At 44.5% G+C, this 24,405-nt stretch overlaps 1 protein-coding gene across 2 annotated transcripts in view; it reads right to left on the bottom strand.

Annotated features, from left to right (window-relative positions):
- Positions 1–24,405, bottom strand: part of KCNK10 (potassium two pore domain channel subfamily K member 10) — a 101,993-nt gene that overhangs the window by 42,741 nt on the left and 34,847 nt on the right. For both annotated transcript variants that reach the window (XM_058655318.1, XM_004584350.4), the window contains exon 3: positions 11,334–11,451. In XM_058655318.1, coding sequence (XP_058511301.1) covers positions 11,334–11,451 — 118 coding nt within the window. The remainder of the gene's footprint in view (positions 1–11,333; positions 11,452–24,405) is intronic.

Below are 24,405 nucleotides of genomic sequence, written 5' to 3'. Positions count from 1 at the left end.
GGATCCTTGTCATAGATTTGGGGCTCTAGTCATAGCAGGTCTATTACTCTGTCTTGTCCATCCTTTCACAATGTTCGTAGAACTTTTAAGGAAGACGTAACTATTACATGTAGGCTTTAGAATTAGAGATAACATCAATTTTTATTCTGCTTCTCCTACTTACTGACTCTCAGATCTTGGGCAAGTTACTTAGCCTTTCAATTTCACTCTATAAGATAGGACTATCCTACAGTTAGTCAAGATCCAAGTTACATGGGAAGCATGACATACGTGTGAATATCAAACACATGTGAAGCATGACACCCCATGAGAATTAGCAATTACCTCCTTGCCCTGTAGCTTCCTGTGGAAGGAATCACTTCTAAACAGTATGTCTCCAGGAAAACTAAACTGTAGGAGAAAAGAGATGGTTGATCCATATTTTCCCTGAAGGAAATGCTGTTTTCCAACTGCCACAGGACAATGGAATCTCAAGTAAGGTTGACTCAATGATTTGGGTGAGCCTTTGGTTGGATTGGATGTGTGGGAAGTCTCAGGTCAGCAGGGGGCAATGGGAACTGGTAATGAGAGGAAGGAACAACTGTTTAAAGCTCTCACACACTGGCTCAATTAGTTAATTCTCCCCTCACAAGCACAAGGATCCCATAGGATACCAGTTCGTGTCCCAGCTGCTCCACTTCCCATCCAGCTCCCTGCTTGTTGCCTGGAAAAGCAGTGGAGAATGGTTTAAGGCCTCGGGACCTTTTACCCATGTGGGAGACCTAGAGGAGGTTCTAGCTGCTGGCTCTGACCATTGTGGCCACTTGTGGAGTGAACCAGGGGATGGAAGATCTTTGTCTCTTTCCCCTTCTCTCAGTGAATCTGCCTTTCCAAATAAATAAATAAATAAATAAACAAATAAATGAATCTTTACTTTAAAAATACTGATTTAATCAAAAGAAAAGTTCAAAGAATTCTACCACCAACTGACTTCTGATGATTTTGAGCAGAAAACAACCCAGCAGGAAGCCACCCACAACCCAAACAAAATTTGTAATAAATGAACGGGACCAAAACAGGACTCAGCTCTGTTCACCCCCCACTAAGAAACAGCTCTTAGTCCTTCACAAAGAGAAAATTACAATTCACAGAGGACTAATGCCCGTGGAACACACAGAACCTTCCAGTTGCTATTTTTATGTGGCAAAGTCAAGTTTCTGCCAAAGTGTTCAGGTGTGTATGTTTGGTTAAAAGCATGCATTCTAGAACCAGCTTCTTACAAGATGCGTAGCTGTCTTATGTATATTCAATTTGTGCAGTCACACAGGGACACACACCTAGAAGCATTCATTCTTGACTTAAGGCTCTGTTATTGCCATCTTGATGTTTTTAATTTTTTTAAACAACTGAATTTTGTCCTAAGCCCCATGGGCTATGTAGCTGGCCCTAGCAAATAACGTGGGTAGGCTCCATTGCCTCCCAACCATGAGTTATCGACCACATTAGCTTCTCTGGGCTTAGTCTTTTCCTAAGTAAAATGGAGTTCACCACAGTACCTACCACATGTTGTTATTATAGGATTAAATGAGATCATATAGGTGGAGCACAATGACTGGGACATAGGAAATACACAGTAAATGTTAACCCCAACTATGAAAGCCATGGCCTATGCATCCCACCCAACAGCTCAGTAAGCACCAACAGCTGCCTCTATACTTTGCTGTATACAACCATGAATTGAGGCTGCCAGCTGACAACAGTCAACAGCTACCACCTGGAATCTGATCAGTGCCATTCTAATGTGGGTAGGGATACGTGTCCCAATCAGTAAATGCCTCAGACTAAGATCTAAGTGCATTTCATAGCTGTTAGTAAGAGTGCAATCACTTGCTACCATGCTGCGAATAACACTTGATAGGAGCACCTGCACTGTAGGATTGTAAACCATTCCTAGAGTTTAGAAAATCTAGTTTGGAGGACCTAGCAGAACAGTTGATAATCAAGGCAGACAGGGCTTTCTCAGGCCAGAATTCATGCGAAAGGGAACAAGGAGCGGACACTCATTATAAAAACTGAGCAAAGGGGCCGGCATCATGACACAGTGGCTAAAATCATAGCCTGTAACATTGGCATCCCATATGAGCACTAGTTTAAGTCCCAGCTGCTCTACTTCCAATGCAGTTCATTGTTAATGCACCTGAGAGAGCAAGAAGATGGCCCAAGTGCCTGGGTCCTTGTTACCACATGAGAGACCTGGTTTATAGCTTCCGTTTGGCCTTGGCTCCAGGCACTGTAGTCACTGAAGAATAAACAAGCCTAAGCAGGTCCCTTTTTCTCTCCGTCACTCCCTCTCTCTCTGTTACTCTGCATTTCAAATAAATTAATCTCTTTTTTAAAAAGAATAAAGACTGAGCAGAGTAGGCCCTTCCTGCTCATGTGGGAATTGGCTTGCACAGCACCCGAGTTACCTCCTTTGCTACACAATCCTCCCTACTCGGTCAGCTGGGGATGGGTTCCAGAACTCTCTGCAAATACCAAAGCCTGAGGAAGCTCAAGTTCCTCAGATAATTGAGGTACATTTGCAAATAACTTAACGCAGTCCTCTCCATCTCTTTATCCATCTCTAGTTATTCACAACACCGAATGCAAAGTAAATGGCAGGTAAATAATTGCTCTACTGTTTTTCAATTAGCGATATTTAGGGGGCAAAAAGCCATGCTCAGCATAGGCACAAGTGTCTTTTGGTTGAGCATTTGTGACCCAGAGCTGGTTAAATTCTCCACAGGTGGAGAAATGTACAGCCATTCAGCTGTACATTTTTTCATCATTTCAGCACAAGAAAGCTTTTTAAAAAAGAAGTGCTTTTTTTTTTAACTGTCCTGGGTTTCTGAAGCTCTTTGTAAATGCTGGATATTAGCACCCACCCAGGCCTGTAAAACCATATCATGGAAAAATAAAAACTTGAAGAAATCAAAAATTTAGAAATCTGAAAAAAAGAAGTGCTTTGATAACCTCAGATAAAAGGTACCACTGATACCAAGTATGGTACAGCTTTTCAGAAAAGACTCTGGCTGTTTTTAAGAGCTCTGTATACACATTCAAAATAATGACAACAAGCTCTGTCTGAAGAGTCTGTAGCCTTACGCTACTCGCTACTCGGGAGAGTCTTTCTGGAAAGCGATTTGGCAGGCTTTTAATAGGTCTGTGCCCTTTGACAGAACAATGCCTTGGGAAACTTCCCAAAGAAACAATCAACTCTGAAGATCACACTTCACACAGATTTTCACTATGGAATTCATATTCTTACAAAAGTAGACATGGGATTTTGGGGTGAAATGCGTGTCTGTGGAAACCATCAAAGATTTCAATCTCTCAAAGAATTCCAAAGTTCTAATATTACCAGTACGGGCAAATATGTACAATATCACAGTGCAAATTGTACTGACTCAAGTAAGGAGCTAATATTTGTAGTTTTCACCGTTAAAGCACAGTTCCTTAGCTCTCACTACTGGACATCCTGTTTTCTAAATGGTGGGAAAGTTCTCAGGAAGCACTGAGCTCTAAATGTCTTCAAACTTTGCTATTATGTGTAATGAATGAATTTACTAGCAAGTAATGGGAAAAACGATTCCTTCCGCATCTCACTATTGTTACCATTGTTCTACGATTTTCTTTGGAATTCTCTGTCAAACTTTATAAAGACTCTCCATGTTGCAGTTAAAATGTTCAACTTAACCACGCATTATTTTTCAACTAAGAGAAAAAAAGAGAGCAGGAGAAGAATCAGTGTTCCCCAAATTGAATAGAACAAAATCCCAACATCCTGTGCCAACATTGCACTGTAGTACTAACCAAACCCCCAGGCCACTGGAGTGGCCTTTTGGTGTTGAGATTTATTTTCTCTGCATGTTTATTTTGTAGTAGCTTACTCTTTTCACCCAGCCTCCTTCTTATTTTTGGGAAGGGTCTTCGTCCTGTGTATATATATAACACAGAGACCTGTCTCCTACTGTAGTGGTAGCAGCACTTCCCACAATCAACCTACATTAACATCCAGGATATATGGTCACTAGGCTGATTTAACTAACATCTTTTTTAAGCTCATCCATCCACAGATTCACTCCTCAGATAGCCACAACAGCCCATTGTCTGGGCCACACTGAAGTCAGGCTACAGGAATTTCATCCTGGTCTCCCATGTAGGTAGCCAAGTAGTAGTGAGTCAAACCAGCACCTCTGATGTACAATGCTAACATCACAAATAGTAGATTAATTTGCTGTGCCACAGGTCTAAGACTTTAAATCAGCAAAACATGGCCCAAAAATGGTGAGGGACGGCAGCTGTCATGGCCAGCAGGGTCAGGGACCAGCCCTGGGATCTGAGGTTACCTTACTGACCCTCCAGGAACTCTGACCTATAAGTGGGCATACATCAAGGTGTTTTCAGTTGCAGGTAACCGGAAATCCAAAATGGGCTGGCTAAAGCAGGGTAAGAGGTAAGAAGGTGATTGGGGTGGGAATAAAAGACTTTGGTAAATAGAAAGACATGAATATTTCTCCCATTTTTAAAAATTTTCATCTATTTATTTTCAATTTATTTGCAAGGCAGAGATATTTATCTACTGGGTAATTGCTTATATGTTCATAACAACCATATAGGATATAGGAATAGGAATAGGATATAGGAATTCACTCCAGGTCTCCCATGTGAGTAGCAGAGATTTAACTACTTAAATCATTCACTGCTACCTTCTGGGGTGCATATTAGCAGGAAGCTGGGTGAGAAGCAGAAGCATAAAGATTCGAACCATGAGCTCCAACAGGGTGCAGGCGTTGCAAGCAGTACTGTAGCCACTGAAGTAAACACCTACCCTCAAACATTTACTTTTAACACCTCATCAGTGTTCAAAGGATATGAGCAGCTCCCCAGTTACCACACCCTTTCCTTGTTCTGCTTCTCCTCTGGTGGAGAAAGCAACCTTGGGCCAAGCTTCTTAAAGAGTTATCTCCAGTAAGAAAGAAAGAGAAATATTGCATCCTTCCAAAGCCAAGCAGAAGCCCAAGAGGTTCTTACTGGCCTTCTACTGCAAATCACACATCCTCTTGGATTAATGACAGTGTCTACGCCCTGGGATTTTCAGTCTAGACAAGACGATTCCTCCCCCAAGGGCCATGGTTCTCAGTGCAAGGAAGAATTAACGAACAGGGATGCCACACGACAGAAACCGATGACTCCGAGTCATTTGCTCAAACTCAAACATTCCACCATCAATACATCAAAAGGGCAGAAAATATAACATACCCTGACATTATACACTAGACAGGAAAAACACCATTTCACAACCACAGAGTGCTCTGGGAGTCAATAAAGATAGTTATTCAACAAACCAAGTCCCTGGCTTCCTAACAAACTGATGCAATAAATACCATCATGTGCAGTCCAGGGCAGCTAAGATAGACCTCATGCTGTGTACCAGGCACACCACTAATCTAGCCATGTCATAAAACAAACCAAAAAAAAAAAAAAGTAGGAGTTTCCTGATCTGCCATCTGTAACATACACTGATGTCTCTTGGTTCCAATGCTGGGCTCTAGAGAGCATCTTCTAAAATCGACTACTGCAGGCTTTGCCAGTCTTCATTGTTACACAGTGACTCCTCCTAGAGCGAGCTCAAGAACCACCTGCCAAACACAATGTAACAGGCACTGGTCTTCTCTGAGCTACTACAGAGACCCACTCAGCTGCTGGAAATCACCTCACAAGCTGTGCAATTCGACTAAGAGCCTCTCTAAATTAGAATGACACAATTCTTTTTCATGCTAAATGTTCTTGTGCATTAGTTAGCTGCCCATAAATTTCTTCGCTTTGGCAACGTAGAAACAAAACAGGTCTTGCAAGTTAAGTGGAAAAGCAAAAACAAAACCTGTGACCCTAAAACCTCTCTTAGGTGTGGATGTTTGGCTTAGTCATTAAGACACACTTGACATACCTATAACCCCATACTGGAGTCCTGAGTTCAAATCCAGGCTCCACCAGCATATCAACACTCTGAGAGGCAGCAGGTGAGGCTCCAGCACTCAGCTCCCTTCACCCATGTAGGAGACCTGGATTAAGTTTCTGGCTCCCAGATTATACTCACTAGTAGTTGTGGGTATGTGAGAAGTAAGTCATTAGATGAGATTTCCCCCCCATATACTCAATTTTAACGTGTGTGTGTGTGTGAGAGCGCACATGTGTATGTGTGGGTGAGATCCCCCAGTATCCTTACCCTCTGGCACTTGTGTTCAAAGTTTATTTTTTAATTTAATTTATTTATTTTTATTGGAAAGGCAGACATACAGAGAGGAGGAGGAGAGACAGAGAGGAACAACTTCTGCCTATTGATTTACTCCCAGACATTGTGGAGCTGAGCTCTTCTGAAGACAGGAGTCAGGAGCTTCTTCCAGGTCTCCCACACAGGTGCAGGTTCCCAAGGCTTTGGCCTGTCCTCGACTGCTTTCCCAGGCCACAAGCAGGGAGTGGGATGGGAAGGGTGGCCGCTGGGATTAGAACCGGCGCCCATATGGGATCCTGGCACGTACAAGGCGAGGACTTTAGCCACCAAGCTATCACGTCGGGCCCAGAAAGTTTATTCTTTAAGCCAGGGTCAGTGAGGAGAATATCCGGTTCATGGGTTATGTAAGGCTCACAAATTTGATCTGGTCCTGCCAACGTAACCACAAGTGGGATTCAAAACACAATAAATCTATAGCAAGCTAATCGTTAAGTTAATCATTTTGCATGGCCTCTGAATGATATAAACATTATAATATTCATTATAAATATTAAGATGGTCTTTGGCAGAAAAAGGTTTCCCACTTTCTAGCTGAGCTGTCCATCAGAGCAAGACTCTCCCAGAGGGCAGAGCTGCCCAGCCTGAGTGACAACATCTCACTCACTGCCTGCCCACCATGGCTACGGACAGCCAATCCTGAACAAGAATGTTCATCCGAGGGCTGTTTCATTCTACTCTGGCAGGACAGAAGCCTCAAGCTCATCTGCAGCAGAATAGGAAGCTGATGTGTAGGTTCCAGCCTGTGTGTAAGACTAGCAAAACAAAGCGAGATTAAGCAGAAGCCATACAGTAAAACATACAGTCCGGGGGAGGACAAATTTGAAGAGATGTCCTTAGTGCAGCAGGTGTAGCACATGGAATGAAAAGGGACAGCAGCAGAGGCCACCCGCCTGGATGGGCGTTAGAGAACAGAAGAGGCAGGACACAGCAGGGAATGACAGTGGGCCACACTGTCACAGTGACCTCTGGCTCCTTGGCAGCATAAACAAAGAGTCTTGGGGTGTGCTAATGGCAGGTTACCCTGCCTCACCTGCTCTCCTCTCCCCACACAAACATTTGTCCGCGAGCTAGCCCAGGAACACCCAGCTTCTCTAGGAGCAAAGTATTTTTTCAAAGAAGCTAGTCTGACATAAACAGAAAGCCTCCATAATGAAAAAAAATGGGAAGAGTAGCTAAGCTTACAAGTGGATCAAAGACATTCACTAGACAAATGCTACCCAAAACGGCAAAGCAAAAAAATTACAACTATGAAATAATGTCTTCTAATGATCTCCACAAACTACAGAGCAGAAATGCAAGAAATGAGAGAAGAAATAGCAAGACAATGAGTGAAGATGAGATATGACCTAGGAAATTCAGGACGACAAGAAGAAATCTACTACTGATCAGAAACATGACAATAAAATCAGAAGGAGTGGGCCTGGCACAATAGCCTACTGGTTAAAGTCCTCACCTTGCATGTGCCAGGATCACATAACGGTGCCGGTTCTAATCCCAGCTGCCCCGCTTCCCATTCAGCTCCCTGGGAAAGCAGTCAAGGATGACCCCAAACCTTGGGACCCTGCATCCACGTGGGAGACCAAGAAGAGACTCCTGACCTGGTTTCAGATCAGCGCAGCTCCAGCTTTTACGGCCACTTGTGGGGTGAATCAACACACAGATCTCCCTCTCTGTCTCTCCTCCTCTCTGTGTATCTGATCTTCCAATAAAAATAAATAAATCTTGAAAAACATTTAGAAGGAACACAAGGCACAGTAAGCATTGTGGAAAGGCACACACCTATCCAAAAAGAAAAGGATACTTAACATAATGCAAACTAGACCTTAAAAATTAAAAGAAGTAGAAGGGAAATGATATAAAACTGAGGCAGAGAGCCAGCACGGTGGCATAGTAAGCTAATCCCACACCACCAGCATCTCATACAGACTTCAGTTCATGTCCCAGATGCTCCACCTTCAATCTGCTGGAAAAGCAGGGCCTTGGGCCTCAGCATCCACGTGGGAGGCCAGGAAGAAACTTGTCACTTTCAGCTTCAAATTAGTTCAGCTCTAGCTATTGCTCCATTTGGGGAGTGAACCAATGGATGGAAGATCTTTCTCTCTGCCTCTCCTCATCTCTCTGTAAAAAAAATCTGCCTTTCAAATACAATAAAATAAATTAAAAAAAAAAAAAAAACCTGTGACATAGGGCCTGGCGCAGTAGCCTAGTGGCTAAAGTCCTCACCTTGAAAGTGCCAGGGTCCCATATGGGCACCGGTTCTAATCCCGGCTGCCCTACCTCCCATCTAGCTCCCTGCTTGTGGCCTGGGAAAGCAGTCGAGGACAGGCCAAAGCCTTGGGAACCTGCACCTGCGTGGGAGACCCGGAAGAACTCCTGGCTTTGGATTGGCACAGTTCCAGCTGCTAGGGCCACTTGGAGAGTGATTCAACGGACAGAAGAGCTTCCTCTCTGTCTCTCCTCCTCTCTGTATATCTGACTTTGCAATAAAAACAAATAAGTCATTAAAAAAAACACGTGAGACATAAAACTCAGGCAAAAAGTTATATTGCCGCTGGACTCAGAATCCCAGCCATGGAGAGAATTGCAGGTTCCATGATCTGACCACAGACTGCAAATATCAGAGCTGGGCCTCCTCGGTGGATAAGACGGAGCAGGGACAGCATGCCCAGATGCACAAGGAGGACATGGCGGTACACTGGAGTCTGCAGAGGACACCTAGTGCCACAACACAAATATATCAACGACCCCAGCCAAGTGTTGGCAATGAATATCTGGCCAAATGGAGACTCTAAGGTGGATTATGTCAACCAGTGGATACTGGAGAGATTTCGTCATGCTTGGAGTAGCAAGATCAGAGTAATTCAGAACTGTTGAAAATCTCTTGAGCAGTACCCTCAAGAGCATGCCCCACATCGGGGACCCTGGGGTGGTGTCAGGTGGCTGGACTGAGGGTGCAGAGGCATTTGGGAGACTGGGTATGGCTTCTCTCCTTATATCTCCCCTTCCCCAGATACAGGAAGGAAAAAAAAAGAGAATATGGAAATGGTGATCTCATCCACCTTTCTGTAGCCCTTCACCCTTATCGCCCTAATTAACTGCATAAAAATCATCAGAAAATAAAAATAATTAATGGAAAAAAAGAAGTTAGATTGCATTGTAATCTCTTAAAAAACAAAGCCAAAATCACAATATTTAAAGATAATGATCAAAACGTTCCTGCTATAAAAAGGATAGGAGCTGGTGACATTGTCAGATAGAAGATGAAACAAAGGAGCTGCTCTCAAGATCAAAACACTTATAAACAGGAAAACAAAATAGACCGCCATGGGGTATTTCACGACAGTGTAAACGCCCGAAGACAGGGCAGCAGTACCTGCAAGCCTCATTAAAAAAAAAAAAAAAAAAAAGTGAGTCAATTAAATGGATTTCATTTCCAGCTGGATTCTGTTTTTCTTTTTATAAATGACTTGAAGCAGAAGCCTACCATGTGGAACAACAAGAATTAAGGAATATTGCCCCCCTGAGCCACTTAATCAGCAAGTGATGATGGGAACCACAGCCAAAGGACTGGAGCTGAATATTGATCAAACAATGTCAGGGCTACAACTGAGGCAAGTGCAAGTAGCAAGGAAACAGCCCAAAATACCAATGGCATACCTCTGTGCTCTCTTTAAAGGATACAGAAAGTAACTGTTGGGCTCAGCACGGCAGCCTGGCCATTAAAGTCCTCACCTTGCATGTGCCAGGATTCCATACAGAAGCCAGTTCATATCCCAGCTGTTCCACTTCCCACCCAGCTCCCTGTTTGTGGCCTGGGAAAGCAGTTGAGGATGGCCCACGGCCTTGGGACCCTGCACCCACGTGGGAGACCAGGAAGGAGCTCCTGGCTCCTGACTTCAGATCAACTCAGCTCCAGCCATTGCAGCTGCCTGGAGAGTAAACCAGCAGATGGAAGCTCTTTCTCTCAGTGTCTCTCCTTCTCTCTGCAAATCTGCCTTTCCAATAAAACTAAGCAAATTTGGTTTTTTTAAGTAACTATTTGTAAAGCAAAAAGGAAAGGGAATTGAGTGAGTTCACTGACTGCATTTTACAAAATGCCTGAGAGCATTCTGAGAGCATTTAAGGCACGCAAGTCGTTTAACTAAAGCACAAGCACATTTAATCAACTAAAAGTCAGTATGGCAAAGCTGATATTTACCAACATGCGTGGTGAGGAAGGAGGGAAATGCCATCCATTGTTACAGAGATCTATTACATAGTCAACAGAGAGAACACCAAGGTTGTCACAGGCTGTGTAACTAAAAAGTGAGCCCCAAGACAAAAGTGCATAATCTAAGTAGCAGAGAAAAGTCACGTGCAAATAAAATAAGGCAAAATTTGGTTCAGGACCAAAGTAGTCATAATTAAACAAGTCAGGTATAAGGAGTATTGATTTAGTCAAAACAAAGGAAACATCCAACTTTTGTCTGTTAGACTAGATGGGCAATAGGAAGAGAGAGGGTTTCTGCAAAGCCATGGGCAGGAAGAAAGGAAATTAACATCTCATCTTGCACAGTGAAAGTCAAGAAGTAATCTCTAAAACTGAAAACCCCAGAAGCAGCAATAACAAGCATGATGTTTAAAAACATGGAAATGAATATCAAAATCATCAATCAAAAGACATGAAAGGGATTATATCTGGAAGTGAATAGAGCAGAGTGCTGTTTTTCATAACAAGCTCTGTAGAATATTTGATCCCTTCGTGCCTAACACAAAACATGATGTTTAAACAGGAATTTGAGCTCCACCAAACCATATTTTCTACTCCACACTTTTCATTGGGCTTTTTCACACTAAAAGGCTCCCTAGGTTTTCTTTGCAAAAGAGATTCTTCATCCTTTTATGGAAAGCCACCATGAGGACCAACCGCATTAGCTTGGCAATACTTGAGGAACCTCCTGTGAGGGTCCAGGACAAAGCACTGAGGGCCACCCCTTAGGATGGGCAGTGGAGGCAAAGATATTACCAAATGAATAGATACCTATGGTGGTGATGACAGTTCCAGCAAAGAAAAACGCACTTCCCAGATCCCAGTGGCTGCTGTTGTTGGAAGAGTTTCCAATTGGGCTGACTCCTGCGTTGTCAGCATCGAGGGCATGCTGTAAAGAAAAAGAAACAACACTCATTCTAAAAGGAAAAGGAAAAAAAAGCTTCTAATGATTCCCCTGTCTTCTAGAACCGGACCAGCAGTGACCTAGAGAGGACTTGGTAAGTGCAAGGACCAGGTACTGGAGAGTGATGGGGTGGGCTGGAAAGCAGGGCATAGGACATGCTGTCATTTATCTACAATTGCAGGCACAAAACGACCTAGAGTGTACAAAGCGCACACGTTGCTGGACAGACACAGAAAGGTGTTGAGCGGAATGTTCCACCAAAGTGGTCATTTCTGAAAGGCAGAATTTCAGTTGCTTCTTCACTCTTTTATATCTTGTTAGAATGTTTATTTAAAAAAAAAAACAGATTTATTTAATTACTTGAAAGGTAATGTGACAAAGAGGGAGAGACACATAGAGTGAAATCTTATTTCTACCGGTTCACTCCCTAGATGGCCGTAACGCCCAGAGCTGAGCGGATTCGAAGCCAGGAGACTCTTACACATCTCCCACATGGGTGCAGAGGTCCAAACCCCAGAGCCATCTTCTGCTGCTTTCCCAAGCACATTAGCAGGACATCGGCTCAGAAATGAAGCAGCTGGGGATTGAACCGGTGCCCTCATGGGATGCCCGTGCCACGGACAGCTTTACCTGATACACTGCAGAGCAGGCCCCTTGTTAGAATGCTTTACACCAGGCTCCCACTAAGGCCATCCATGCTCTGCCTGCTACTAATTTCCAGACCTTATCATACAGACATCACAGCAGAAGGATGGTGCACCAGGGACAGACTGCTGAAAGAGCTTTCTTTGAAGCAGAATAAGGTGCAAAATGCCTTAGCACTTGTGCTTGCACTGGCTTTGAGTCCAAGGGCAAGAGGCAGGAGGCGATGTCAGTGCAGCTCGGTAGATGCAATCCACACAGGTGAGCTGTGCTGAGAAAGTGACAGAAGAGCCAGCTCTGGAGGAACAAAGAGACTCCAGTCCCTGGGCAGAGAACAAGTCACAATTCAATACTGGAATGGGGTTCTATCTATCCTAAGTAATGTCCATAGGGCTTTGTTGGCACAGCATTAAGTGGTTATCACAAATCAGATTAGAATTCAAAAATGAGTCATTAGTATATTCTATTTTCAAAAAGCTGAGATATTTCCAACTCTCTAGGCCAGAGAGCAGCAACCTTTTCCATAGACAGCCAGTTAGTGACTATTTTAGCCTTGGTGGGATACACATAGTCTTTCTGGCATCTTTTTCTTTTCTTTTTTTAAACAGCCATTTAAATATGCAAAAGTCATTCTTAGCTCAGAGACTGTATAAAAACAGGCTGTGGGCTAGAATTGGCAGACCCATAGACAGTCAACCAGATGACTGGAGGAAAAAAAGTCTCGTTTGTTGGAGTCTTTAATCTCTTTCTTGCCTCTACTCTACAAGACTGTTGCTAGCCAATGAGCCTAAACCCTGGCTCACCCAAATTTAGAGTCTGACCTCATGGGATATGTAGAGACTATCTTTGCCGGTGGCTGGAGTTGGCCTAGCCCACAGTGACCACTTAGGTTCTGCTCTGCTTTGCAGGGAGGCAGATGGCAAATTCCTTCCCCTGTTGAAATACCCATTTTCACCGTGCCATGTGCCAGCAGCTCAAACCAAAAAGCCAGAACCAGGGTTTACATAAAAACTTCAGCCAGCCTTTTCTGCTTTCGTAGCCCACAGCAGGGAGCTAGGTTGGAAGTAAAACAGCTGGGACACAAACATGGGGTCATATAAGCTCTCAGCAACTCAAGCAGAGGTTTAGCTCAGAATGCCACGGCACTGACCCCAAAAAAGTTTTTTTTTAAAGACTTATCTATGGGGCCCGGCGGCGTGGCCTAGCGGCTAAAGTCCTTGCCTTGAACGACCTGGGATCCCATATGGGCGCCGGTTCTAATCCCGGCAGCTCCACTTCCCATCCAGCTCCTTGCTTGTGGCCTGGGAAAGCAGTCGAGGACAGCCCAATGCTTTGGGACCCTGCACCCGCGTGGGAGACCTGGAAGAGGTTCCTGGTTCCCGGCTTCGGATCGGCGCGCACCGGCCCGTTGCGGCTCACTTGGGGAGTGAATCATCAGACGGAAGATCTTCCTCTCTGTCTCTCCTCCTCTGTGTATATCTGGCTGTAATAAAATGAATAAATCTTTAAAAAAAAAAAAAGACTTATCTATGTATGTGTTTGAAAGGCAGAGCCACAGAGAGGTAGAAGGAGAAGACAGAGGAAGAAATGCTCCATCGCACTGGTTCATTTCCCAATGGCTGCAACCATCAGGGCTGTGCCAGGCCAGAGCTAGGGCCCAGAGCTGTCTCTAGAGCTCCAACATCTGTACAGGGCCAAGCAGCTGGGCATCGTCTGCAGCCTCTCCAGACGCATTAACAGGGCGCTGGATTGGAGCAGCCGGGGTTCAGACTGGCCCTCAAATGGGGTGCCAGCAATCCAGGCAGTGGATTAACTCACCATGCCACAGTGCCAGCCCCAACAAGTGAAAAGTTAAACTTCAGTAGCAACAAGGCCAGGACTTACGAAGAGCAGCTCCATGCTGTCACCGAACTTGGTTTACCTTTACCCATGGTGTAAATCCTCACTTCTTCCCCCAAATCTTCAGTAAAGGGAGCACAACACACCCAAACGCCTCGGGGAAAGCAATTTACTTAGACAGCAAGACTTAAAAGTAAAAAGGAGAAAATACAAGCTCTTCAACAAGTCACCAAACTCTTGGTTAGGCTTTGAATAAACCCCACCCTGGGGTGAGAGTATTCCAGAATTAAAATGAATCTGCAAGCCTGGGCTATTATCACTTTGCTAACTCAATAACAACAACTCCAATTGAGTTCACACTTGTAACTACTATTTCCTTTCTTAACATTCTTCTTTGTTTGAACTCAGGCAAAACATTTTAAAATTAAGTGAATTTGCTTTTAACGTTTGTTTTTCTCTACATTTAGTCTTCAAATGTGAAGACACAGTGAGGTGTTCAGACTAACTCCTAAGGTATCCCTTAAGATACCAGCATCCCTGTGAGTGCCTTGAGTTCAGTATTCAGTGCCACTGCTGACTTCCGCTTGGTGTCAAAGCACACCAAGGCAGCAATGATGGCCCAAATAACGGGGTTCCTGCCCCCCGTGTGGGAGACATGGATGGAGTTTAGGCTCTTGGTTTCGACCCCAGCAGGGAGTTACTCCAGGCATTGGGGGAGTGAACCAGTAGATGGGAGTTCTGTCTGGCCTGCTCTGTTTCCGACTCTCAGGTAATTTTTTTTCTTTTAAAGTCTAGGTAAACTAGCCTATTGGGAATGTCTGAGTACCTAGATAACAAGGGACACACAACTGAGTCATGCCCAAGTTTAGCTTGAAAATGTTACTGGGAAAAAAAAAGTTTCAGAGTAGTTCAACCATTTAGGTCACAGACTTATGGATCATTACCTAATCACCTATAAGTTCAGCCACTAAAAAAGATAGGGAAATAGAAAGACTATGCATAATAGGCAATTACTTTATGTTTTAATTCCACACTTTCTTGATCTTCCATGTAGCTGCTGAATCACAATTTCCAGCACCCACTCAGCTATCCAGCAAACAGCTCAGGAATGACTCCTCCAGTCAGCAGTAAACAGAGGAACACAATAAACAATAGAGGTAGACAACTACTCTTCCCAGAGGCATGAGGGGAAATGGTCTATTTGGAAAGTCAGGAAAGCATACTATATGTATGTGTGTATGTGTGTGTATATATATACATATATGCATGTGTGTGTATACTTATTGATTTATTTGGAGAAGGAAAAAAGTATGGAACTGACTTGAAGAACGGCAAGATCTAAAATAATCTGATTCTCTGTCCCGTCTTGCTTCCCTTTCCCCAAAATGAAACACTAGAAACCACCTTAAAAGTGCAAATTCACACAGAATGAAGAAAAAGAGGAGGGGGTGGTAACTCCCTCAACCAAGGACCCTGCCCTGTTCCCAGATTGGTTCCTCCCACAAGGCACTGCCCAGCTGCATAAATCACACGTCAGACAGTGTGCAACACCATGGTGAGTGTTAGCAATATGCAGGGATGACTGATGTCCCCCAGGGGACCGCTAACTGTCTGTGGCTTTTCTCCTATGATCTGTGTGCTCAATGAGATCATCTGTTTCACTGATTTCTTGTGGAGTATCCAAAAGACAGACAAATGATGCTACAGCAACAACCATTTGACTTGTCTCAGATTAAGCCAATACATTCACCAATCATGCCATCCGCATGGATGCTGAGAGCCAAGTGTGGCTGTTTGATTTGTCATCCAAACCAGGATACTTGCAGGGTGAAAGATAGCTTTGTTAATACTGCTCAGGGTGGCTGTGTATTTGGCCCAGGGGTTAAGACACTGGCATCACATATACAAATGCCTGGGTTCTACACCTGTTTTCGATTCCTGTCTCCAATTTCCTGCTAACACAGACCCTGGAAAGCAGTGGTAACAGCTCAAACTCCTGCCATTTACATGGGATGCCTAGATTACACAGCAGCTGCCAGCTTCCAGCTAAGGCCAGGGCTGGGCATGCATCTAGGGAGTGAATCTACCTCTCTTTATCAAATAAATAAATGAAATATTTTTTTAAAGATTTATTTTTATTACAAAGTCAGATATACAGAGAGGAGCAGAGACAGAGAGGAAGATCTTCTGTCCTATGATTCACTCCCCAAGTGAGCCACAACGGCCGGTGCGCGCCGATCCGATGCCGGGAACCAGGAACCTCTTCCAGGTCTCCCACGTGGGTGCAGGGTCCCAAAGCTTTGGGCTGTCCTCGACTGCTTTCCCAGGCCACAAGCAAGGAGCTGGATGGGAAGTGGAGCTGCCGGGATTAGAACCGGCGCCCATATGGGATCCCAGGTCGTTCAAGGCGAGGACTTTAGCCGCTAGGCCACGCCGCCGGGCCCATAAATGAAATATTTTAAAAATAGTTATTGTTACTATGCTAAAATCATGGGGCAAACAAAACTCAGGATGCAATCACTTCACAAACATCTTATATTGCTGGTGCCAAAGAAACTGTGCAAAGGGACAACAGTGCCTCTGTGTCCCCCACATTCTTGACCTGAGAGGCCAGACCAGCCAGGGGATTTCTGCACAGGGACTGAGGCCAAGTGAGGCTGTGGGTGTGACAAGTGGCTCCCTAAGTGCATTAAGCAGGGAACATGTTTTTAGCTACCAGTGGACCAAGGCAAAGCCACAAACCCTGTGAGAAAGCAATTGGCAGACCACACTCCAAGACACCCCTTGTGATTCAAACCTCAAGACCACAGCAGCAACATCTCCCTGTCCATCCACACACTCAGAGCAGAAGAGCCTCTGCTGAAAAACTGAAAGATGACACGCATGGACTTTCCACAGTTGCTATTTCTCTCTCCTGCTTCAGATATTACTATTTCTCAGACACAAAGGTGAATGTGCTGGGGGAGAGGCAACCCACCAAGGGCAAGGCGCCATGATAGTTCCAGCAACATGGGGAGCTGTCATGCACCTCGAACCTCGTGCACCAGGAACCTCTGTGGTCCATTCAAAGCATTGGCTTCAATGTGCAGGCAGAGGAGTCTATACTTCTTGCAATAAAGATATTGAACAAAATAGCAAATGTTCAGCCAGTGCAAGTCACTGGGCTTCTGTAACCCTCAGCTTCCTACGAAATGAGGAAGTAACAGCTACTGCGCAAGACGGTTAGGATTGTCTGAAGTACGCAAGACTTCAGACACTGGGTCTTGTCATTTCCTCTGCAGTATTATCAGTAAGAATAGCAGTGAGAAAATCCTAGTGCATAGATTATCTCCGCCCTCACAATGCCTTTATACGGTGGGTAAGGCTTCCATCTCCAAAGGACACACACGGTTTAGAATAGGTAAAGGCCCTCTGTCCATCGGCACACATCTGATCCACGACAAAGTTAGCAAGCAGTGCCACTGTGCTTGCCGACAGGGAGCACACTGCTAAACACAGACAAGGAGCCTTCTCTCCATTCTGAGTTCTTCTTTCTCTCCATCTCCGAGGCTCTTCAGCAGGCTCCCGGCCTCCAGGGAGGAAAGCCTGGCTCACCTCCAGCCTGGGTCTCTGTGCTGTCTGTGAGAGGATGACAGGGAAAGGAGAGGTTGGTGTATACCATCACCTCCTGCCAAGGCAGACGGCTGTTGTAGCACTCGGGCTTGACTAGCCTCACCACACTCAGGTCCCCATACTAACTGCTGCTCCATCTTAGAGTATCCTACGGATTGACACCAAAAACCAATCCAGACCATAAAAAGGAAGCAAGAGGCACCTCACAGCGGTGTGAGTACTATGATGGTGTTTATTTTCCTGCAGCCCTGAGTATTCAGTTATGTGCAAATATTAGCCTTTCCTCATGTCCCCAGGGGAGCCAGGCAGCAGGCTTTCATCAGAACTTTATAACCTGATTATAAATGTAAAAGGAAGCCACCTGCAGAATGGATAGGACAAGTAGAGAATCTGTTTGACACGTTAGAGGTGACACTTAGATGAGCAAGACAAGCTTTCCTGCCCACCATGGGTTAACGCTGTAGAGTGGGGATATTTTAAAATCCAGTGAACATTAGCACACAACTAATTACATACTGCCATGTGACACTGAGACATATTTGGGGGAGTATTTCTCTTTCACTGTTCAAACTGTGCCTTATTCTTGGGCCTGACGCGATAGCGTAATGGTTAAGGTCCTCACCTTGAACGCGCCGGGATCCCATATGGGCACCAGTTCTAATCCCGGCAGCTCCACTTCCCATCCAGCTCCCTGCTTGTGCCCTGGGAATGCAGTTGAGTACAGCCCAAAGCCTTGGGACCCTACACCCGTGTGGGAGACACGGAGGAAGTTCCTGGCTGCTGGCTTTGGATTAGCGCAGCACCGGCCATGAATCATCGGACGGAAGATCTTCCTCTCTGTCTCTCCTCCTCTCTGTATATCTGCCTTTCCAATAAAATAAATAAATCTTTAGAAAAAACTGTGTTTCTTATTCTGCAGAATTAATGCTCTCTCTTTGGCTACATGAAAACATAAAAAAGAGACATCTCAAAGCATAAGGAAGTCCACTAAGGAAGCAGAGACACATGTATATACATTGATGTGGTCGATAAGCCTAGACTAACTAACCATCCCATCACATGTCCCTCTCCATTTGGATTTAGCCTCTACAGGCTGAATAACAAATGTGCCAATTGATGTTGAGAAACCACCTTGGTCCTGAGCAGGATGCTGGATGAATGTCCTACCCATGCTGCAACTGAGATTATTCCTATCAAAGATGAGCTTGTCCAGCTTCTGTAAATTTTATGTTGATATGCCAGGCTACAAAAATGGCTACAGGAATCCTGATGCTTTGCAGATGTGAGACAAATGAAAGATGACTGATGGGTTCACGGCACCTGCACTGAACAGTCCAAAATGTAGTAAAGCACTAATAAAACCAGGGGGAAAGGTGTTTCTGTCCTTGCATTTTCACTGTAGCTGTTTGCTTGGAACTTCTGGTTGCTCTTCAGTGCTCAATATTAATCCTGAATTAATACTTCATTTCCTGTGATCCCTTAGGCAATGCATTAGCACCCATGACCAGTTCGTCTCTGAAGCGTACAGTTTGCGAGAGGGAAGATGAGGAAGCAGAGACAATCCCAGAGACCTCAAAGAACGTTCTAGAATATTCATAAAAATAACCAGAGTAGTCAACATTTGCAATATGCCAGTTCTCCCAAAACACTGATAATAGATCTATTCGTATTCCTTTTTTTTTTTTTTTTGCATGAGTTGACAGAAAACAGAAGCAACTTTCTCAAGCTTGCAGTAATTAGTAAGTGACAGAGCTGAGACATGGCTAAAATCCTCTTTCATTTCTAGCCAACTCATATCTCTCACAAACAGCTCTCTCTCCATCTTGTAAATGTCTTTCAAAGCTCATCTGTGATGTCATCTTCTAGAACCAAAAAGGGCAATCCGAATTTGTATTTTTGGCTTCCATTTTAAGAAGAACAAAAGCTTAAATCTCCACTTACTCAGTGCCAGTGAATTTCCCATCTCTTTTGTCCTTTTCCACAAAAGGGGGGGGGGGGGGGACAAAAGTCATTGGTACAGACCAATAAACCACTCTTAATTGTGGACCCAAATGACAACTCTATGCATTTAAGTGGAATAGGCCGTCCCATCCTCAGTGCCTTATGCCAGAGTACAAGGCCATGTTCTTTTAGAGGACAACTACTTTAGAGTAGGGAAAGTCTTCATAGGCTTCCTGGAGGTGGAGGCAGAGATTCCTGCTCTGAGAGGAGGGACCTGAAGTTTCCCTTGTTTTCTAGAATCAATCACACTGGACCCTAATCACCCAGATTAAATCAGGCTCCCAGAACATCATGGCTAAAAATGCATGGATTCTGGAGCCAAATTCCTTGTCAGTATCTCTACTCACTTCTATAAGTTACTGTACCTCCTTGTTCCTTTCATCACTACCTCAAAGGATTGCTGTAAAGATTAAATGATGAACTACAGAAAAGATATTGGAGTCGGGGAGGGGCCCTCAAAAAGTTCATGGAAAATGTGTATTTTGAAGAAGCAGCATATAGGTTTCAAAACTTGTGCACCAAAATAAACTTACTTTCTAATTCCATTTGTCCATGAAATTTTTGAAGTACTTAAAGCAGTCCCTGGAAAGTGTTAGCTAATGATATAATTATTATCAGATCACAAAGTTCTTGAGGACAGGTGCTGTCATCTTGCACTAATACACTAAGATACACAATAAGCACTCGGTATTAGTTTTTCAAGTAAATACATTTGACCACAAGAAATGAGAATAACCGCGAGAGTCACACACCATCAGTATCTCACTATTTCATGATGTATACTAGTAGCGACACTTGAAATAAATTCAACCACATGCACAGTTTACAGAAGCAAAGATACAGAATCATTCATTTCTGGTTTTTAGTTTTATTTATATGAGAGGGATTTAGGGAGAACATTGAATTCTCATTTATAGGATGATCTCCCAGAGGCACGCCAAGTTTCATTAGCTGTTCAATTTCAGGCATAAAAGCTTGAAAGCTTCTTCACTCATCTGTGATAATTAGCAAGCTTTGGGATAAAAACAAAAGTAATGGTACAGTGGCAGCCTTCCAAAGACAGGGCTGATCTTACACACACTGAACAATCGGTGTGACCACTTGGCAGTCGAGGGGCAGTGTCTCCGGCCTCACAGCAAAAGCCAGGCGTCATTATTTCACCTCCTCAGAGCTGTGTCCTTGTCCACTAAAAACCTAACGCTGCCCTTACTATAGATCACCTGTTGCCTGGGCTGCTGCCTAAATTCCTGGAAAAACGCACCACAACAGTCATACTTTTCGATGGACTACTTTTGCTAAAATCTTTACATCCCCAAACATGCAAAGCCTCGGAGGGTATAAGTACCAAAGGAATCTGTTCATGCATGAAGAAGACAGAATCACTGTGTGACAGACAGGCTACCAACAACCAGACCAAAAAGAAAGGACTTGTATTCCTCAGAAACAAGAGAAATTTCTGTGTTTTCACCTTAACTATTCTAACTGAAGGATCTTGGTCTTCAAAACAGGTGCAAAAGCACCATTTCTTCATTTTTCCAACCTTAAGCAACTGGTCCATGCATGAGGGATATATCCTGAAAAGGTACTCACAACTTCCATGGGTCATGGGCAGGAGAGAGATGAGAAGAGTATCAATTTCCCAGTAGACCAATAAATGTGGTGGCAAGTGAGAATGCTTGGGACCAAGTCCAGTCTAATTACCTACTGATTTTGTGGCCTTCGACATAATTCTTAACATCTTCAAAGTTATTTGCTCATTGAGAGAGTGGAATAATGATGGAACGTACCTTGCAAACTTGTTGTTAAAAGAATCAAAGGATTGAAACGCTTAAAATAGTGCCTAAAGGAAAGGCAGCAACCAATATGTGGTAGCAAACTTGCATTTCCACACATGTGCTGCATAAAGACGCCATGTTGTCATCTTCTGCACACTCCCTCCCATCTCAGGGGTAAGAGTTCACGGATGAACGTGTCTCCGCCATCCTCCATGGCCTGAACTGCTGAACCCTAGCTCAGGTTAAGTGGCTTGCTCTAGGATACCAACCTCATCCTGGTGGAATTTTCACAAAGCTTCTTACTAAAGAGGCTTCACCATTTCTATAGATGATATGTACATGTCGTTCAAAGTAACAGAGCTAGAGGTCCAGCTTTGGGGATACAAGCTCTCTCACTGGTCCACACCTTGGAATCAAGGTTCACTCTGTCAGACAATTTGCTGCTCAGTTCTGCCTGAGCCACAGTGTCCCCAAGGTTCACCAAAATTGTGTCTCCAAATCAGCCGTCTACTTGATAAGCATGGTGCTGAGTCCTACCATCAAAGGCTGGGATAAAGATAAACCTAGATTGGGACAGGAAATTACTGTGCTGCTTCCCTGATTCAAGCCACAAAGACCATGCATCTTGATTTACTCGGTCCAGTCAGCACTGGGAGAAGGACTTCCATGCAGGACATGCAGCATTTGAACAGCATAGTTTGTCAGTGAGAAAATGTTGGATTTGAAGCTCAAGAGCATATTTCAGAAGCCTCTTTTCTCTCCCTTGGCAGAACTCCATGATGCACATAAGGTAGAAGCCCTTGGGAGGGTTTCTTTTTTCTTCTTCTTGCCCTAACAAAGGAGTAGCAGTAATCATGCTAAAAGCTACTGAGCTCTTTGTGTGCGCCTCAGACCACCCTACCAGGTGGACACAATTTCCCTTTCACAGAAGGGAAGTTGAGGCCAGGTGCAGACATGGTACTGGCCCAGGTGGTAAAGGATTTAACAGGGAGGATTAACTCCAGCCTGGGTGCTTAGCTCCTGCTACGCATGGCCTACCTGGGCTTTGCCTAAACAAGCTGGGACCTGGAGCTCGTAACAGGCACTGCAAAGACCTTTCCTTAACAAGGTGAATTGTTTTCAAGAACTTTTTGTCAACCCTTAATTGCAGCCTTTTCTCCATCTCTCAGCATCTCTGATCTATGATGTGGCAATATTATTTTTCCAACTGATCTTCTCTTTCCAGTGTGTCCTTCTAACTCAATTTCCTGATGGCCAAAAGATTTATTTTTTCCAGTAGAAATTTTCCATCCTGTCACTACCTTGCTGAAATCTTACAGTCCCCACCACATGCAGCCAAAATTCTTAGCATCAAATCTCTCCTCTACTCCTTTCCCCCAGGCTCACTTCCTACCACTCTTCCCACCCTTCTCAATGGAAGCCACACTGATGACATTCAGGTTCCTGGAGCAACTGCACATAAACTGTTGGGGTGGTCTTCAAGCACAGCCTACCCAATGACACCTATTTTGTATTTGGCATGTCTGATGGAATGGGAGCTAGTTCAGAGCCTAGGATACATGTGCAGGCACACTGACAGTAAACCCTGGATCTTCTGCTTTCCAACCAAGTGACCCTGAGCATCTAACTTCATCTCCTACTGCCTCACTTCATCATCTGTAAATGGGTACCGACGACTATCCTCAGGGTAAAGTGCGAGTGCACATGTCTGACATCAGAATCCTTGTGTTCGATTATCAGCTCCAGTTGCTGATTCAAGCTTCCAGCTGACGCACACCATGAGAGGCATCAGGTGATGTGACAAGTAACTGGGTCTCTGCCACCCATACTGGGGGAGACTCAGACTCAGGTTCCTGGCTCCTGACCTGAGCCTCTGCCCAACTCCAGCCATCTCAGCAATTGGATCCTGTATGAATCCTATATGGGTGCCAGTTCATGTCCCAGCTGCTCCACTTCCCTTCCAGTTCCCTGCTTGTTGCCTAGAAGAGCAGTCGAGGACAGCCCAATGAATGAACCAACAGATGAGCTCAGTCTATCTTTCCCTCCTTTGTCCTCTCAAATTAAGTAAATAAATAAATAAAGACTACCCTCACGGAATAGCTTTGGAGACTGAAGGAGATAAATAACCACAAAGTATTTCCTGACTTCTGTCTCACCCAGATTCCATTTTTTCACATATTCCAAAAGGTCTAGTGCAGTGGAAGCCAGTCAGTTAGTCTCAGGGCTTCTCAGCCTACTGACAGGTTGGAGCAGATAATCGGTAGTGACCACGAGCTGTACTGCGCACTGTAGAATGCTTTACAGAGTCCTGGCTCCTGTTTACAACATGTTTGTAGCATCTTCCCCCTTCTGGCAACAAAAAACGTCACCAGACACTGTCAGATACCCCCGGGGGGCCACCAGTACTCTTACACCCTTCCAGAAGGAGCCATTGCTTGAAACTGAACTGCTGAGTAACACTCGCAGCAGCCACAGCTCCTTATCTGAGCACTTACCACATGCCCAGCACAGTTCAAAGTTCTCACAATGACCACGTTTAATCATCTCAACACCCAACAGGAAGGAAATTCAGCCACATTTTATGGATATTGATGCTACACTTGATCTTAGCCAAAAGGCTGAGAAGCGATTCATTTTATGGATACTGAAATCGGAGCACAGGGTCCAGCGTGATGGTTCCGTGGTTAAATCCTCGCCTTGCTGGCATTAGGATCCTATATGGGTACCAATTCATGTTCCAACTGCTCCACTTCCCTTCCAGCTCCCTGCTTGTGGCCTATGAGAGCAGTCAAGGACAGCCCAATGCCTTGGGACCCTGCACCCACATGGGAGACCCAGAAGAAGCTCCTGGTTCCTGGCTTCGGATCAGCTCAGCTCTGGCCCCTGTGGCCACTTGGGGAGTGAATCAACGGATGGAAACTCTTCCTCTCCATCTCTCCTTCTCTCTGTAAGTCTCTTTTCAATAAAAATAAATAAATCTTAAAAATAAATCAATAAACTGGAGAGAGGTTAGTGGAGGTGTATCCTATTCCCATCTTTTCTATCTCCAGCGCCTGGGATGCAGCAATGC

The sequence above is a fragment of the Ochotona princeps genome, chromosome 26, assembly GCF_030435755.1.
Source record: "Ochotona princeps isolate mOchPri1 chromosome 26, mOchPri1.hap1, whole genome shotgun sequence".
NCBI lineage: Eukaryota > Metazoa > Chordata > Mammalia > Lagomorpha > Ochotonidae > Ochotona > Ochotona princeps.
The sequence above is the reverse complement of the archived record's forward strand: the minus strand, read 5'-3'. Positions and strand labels throughout refer to the sequence as shown.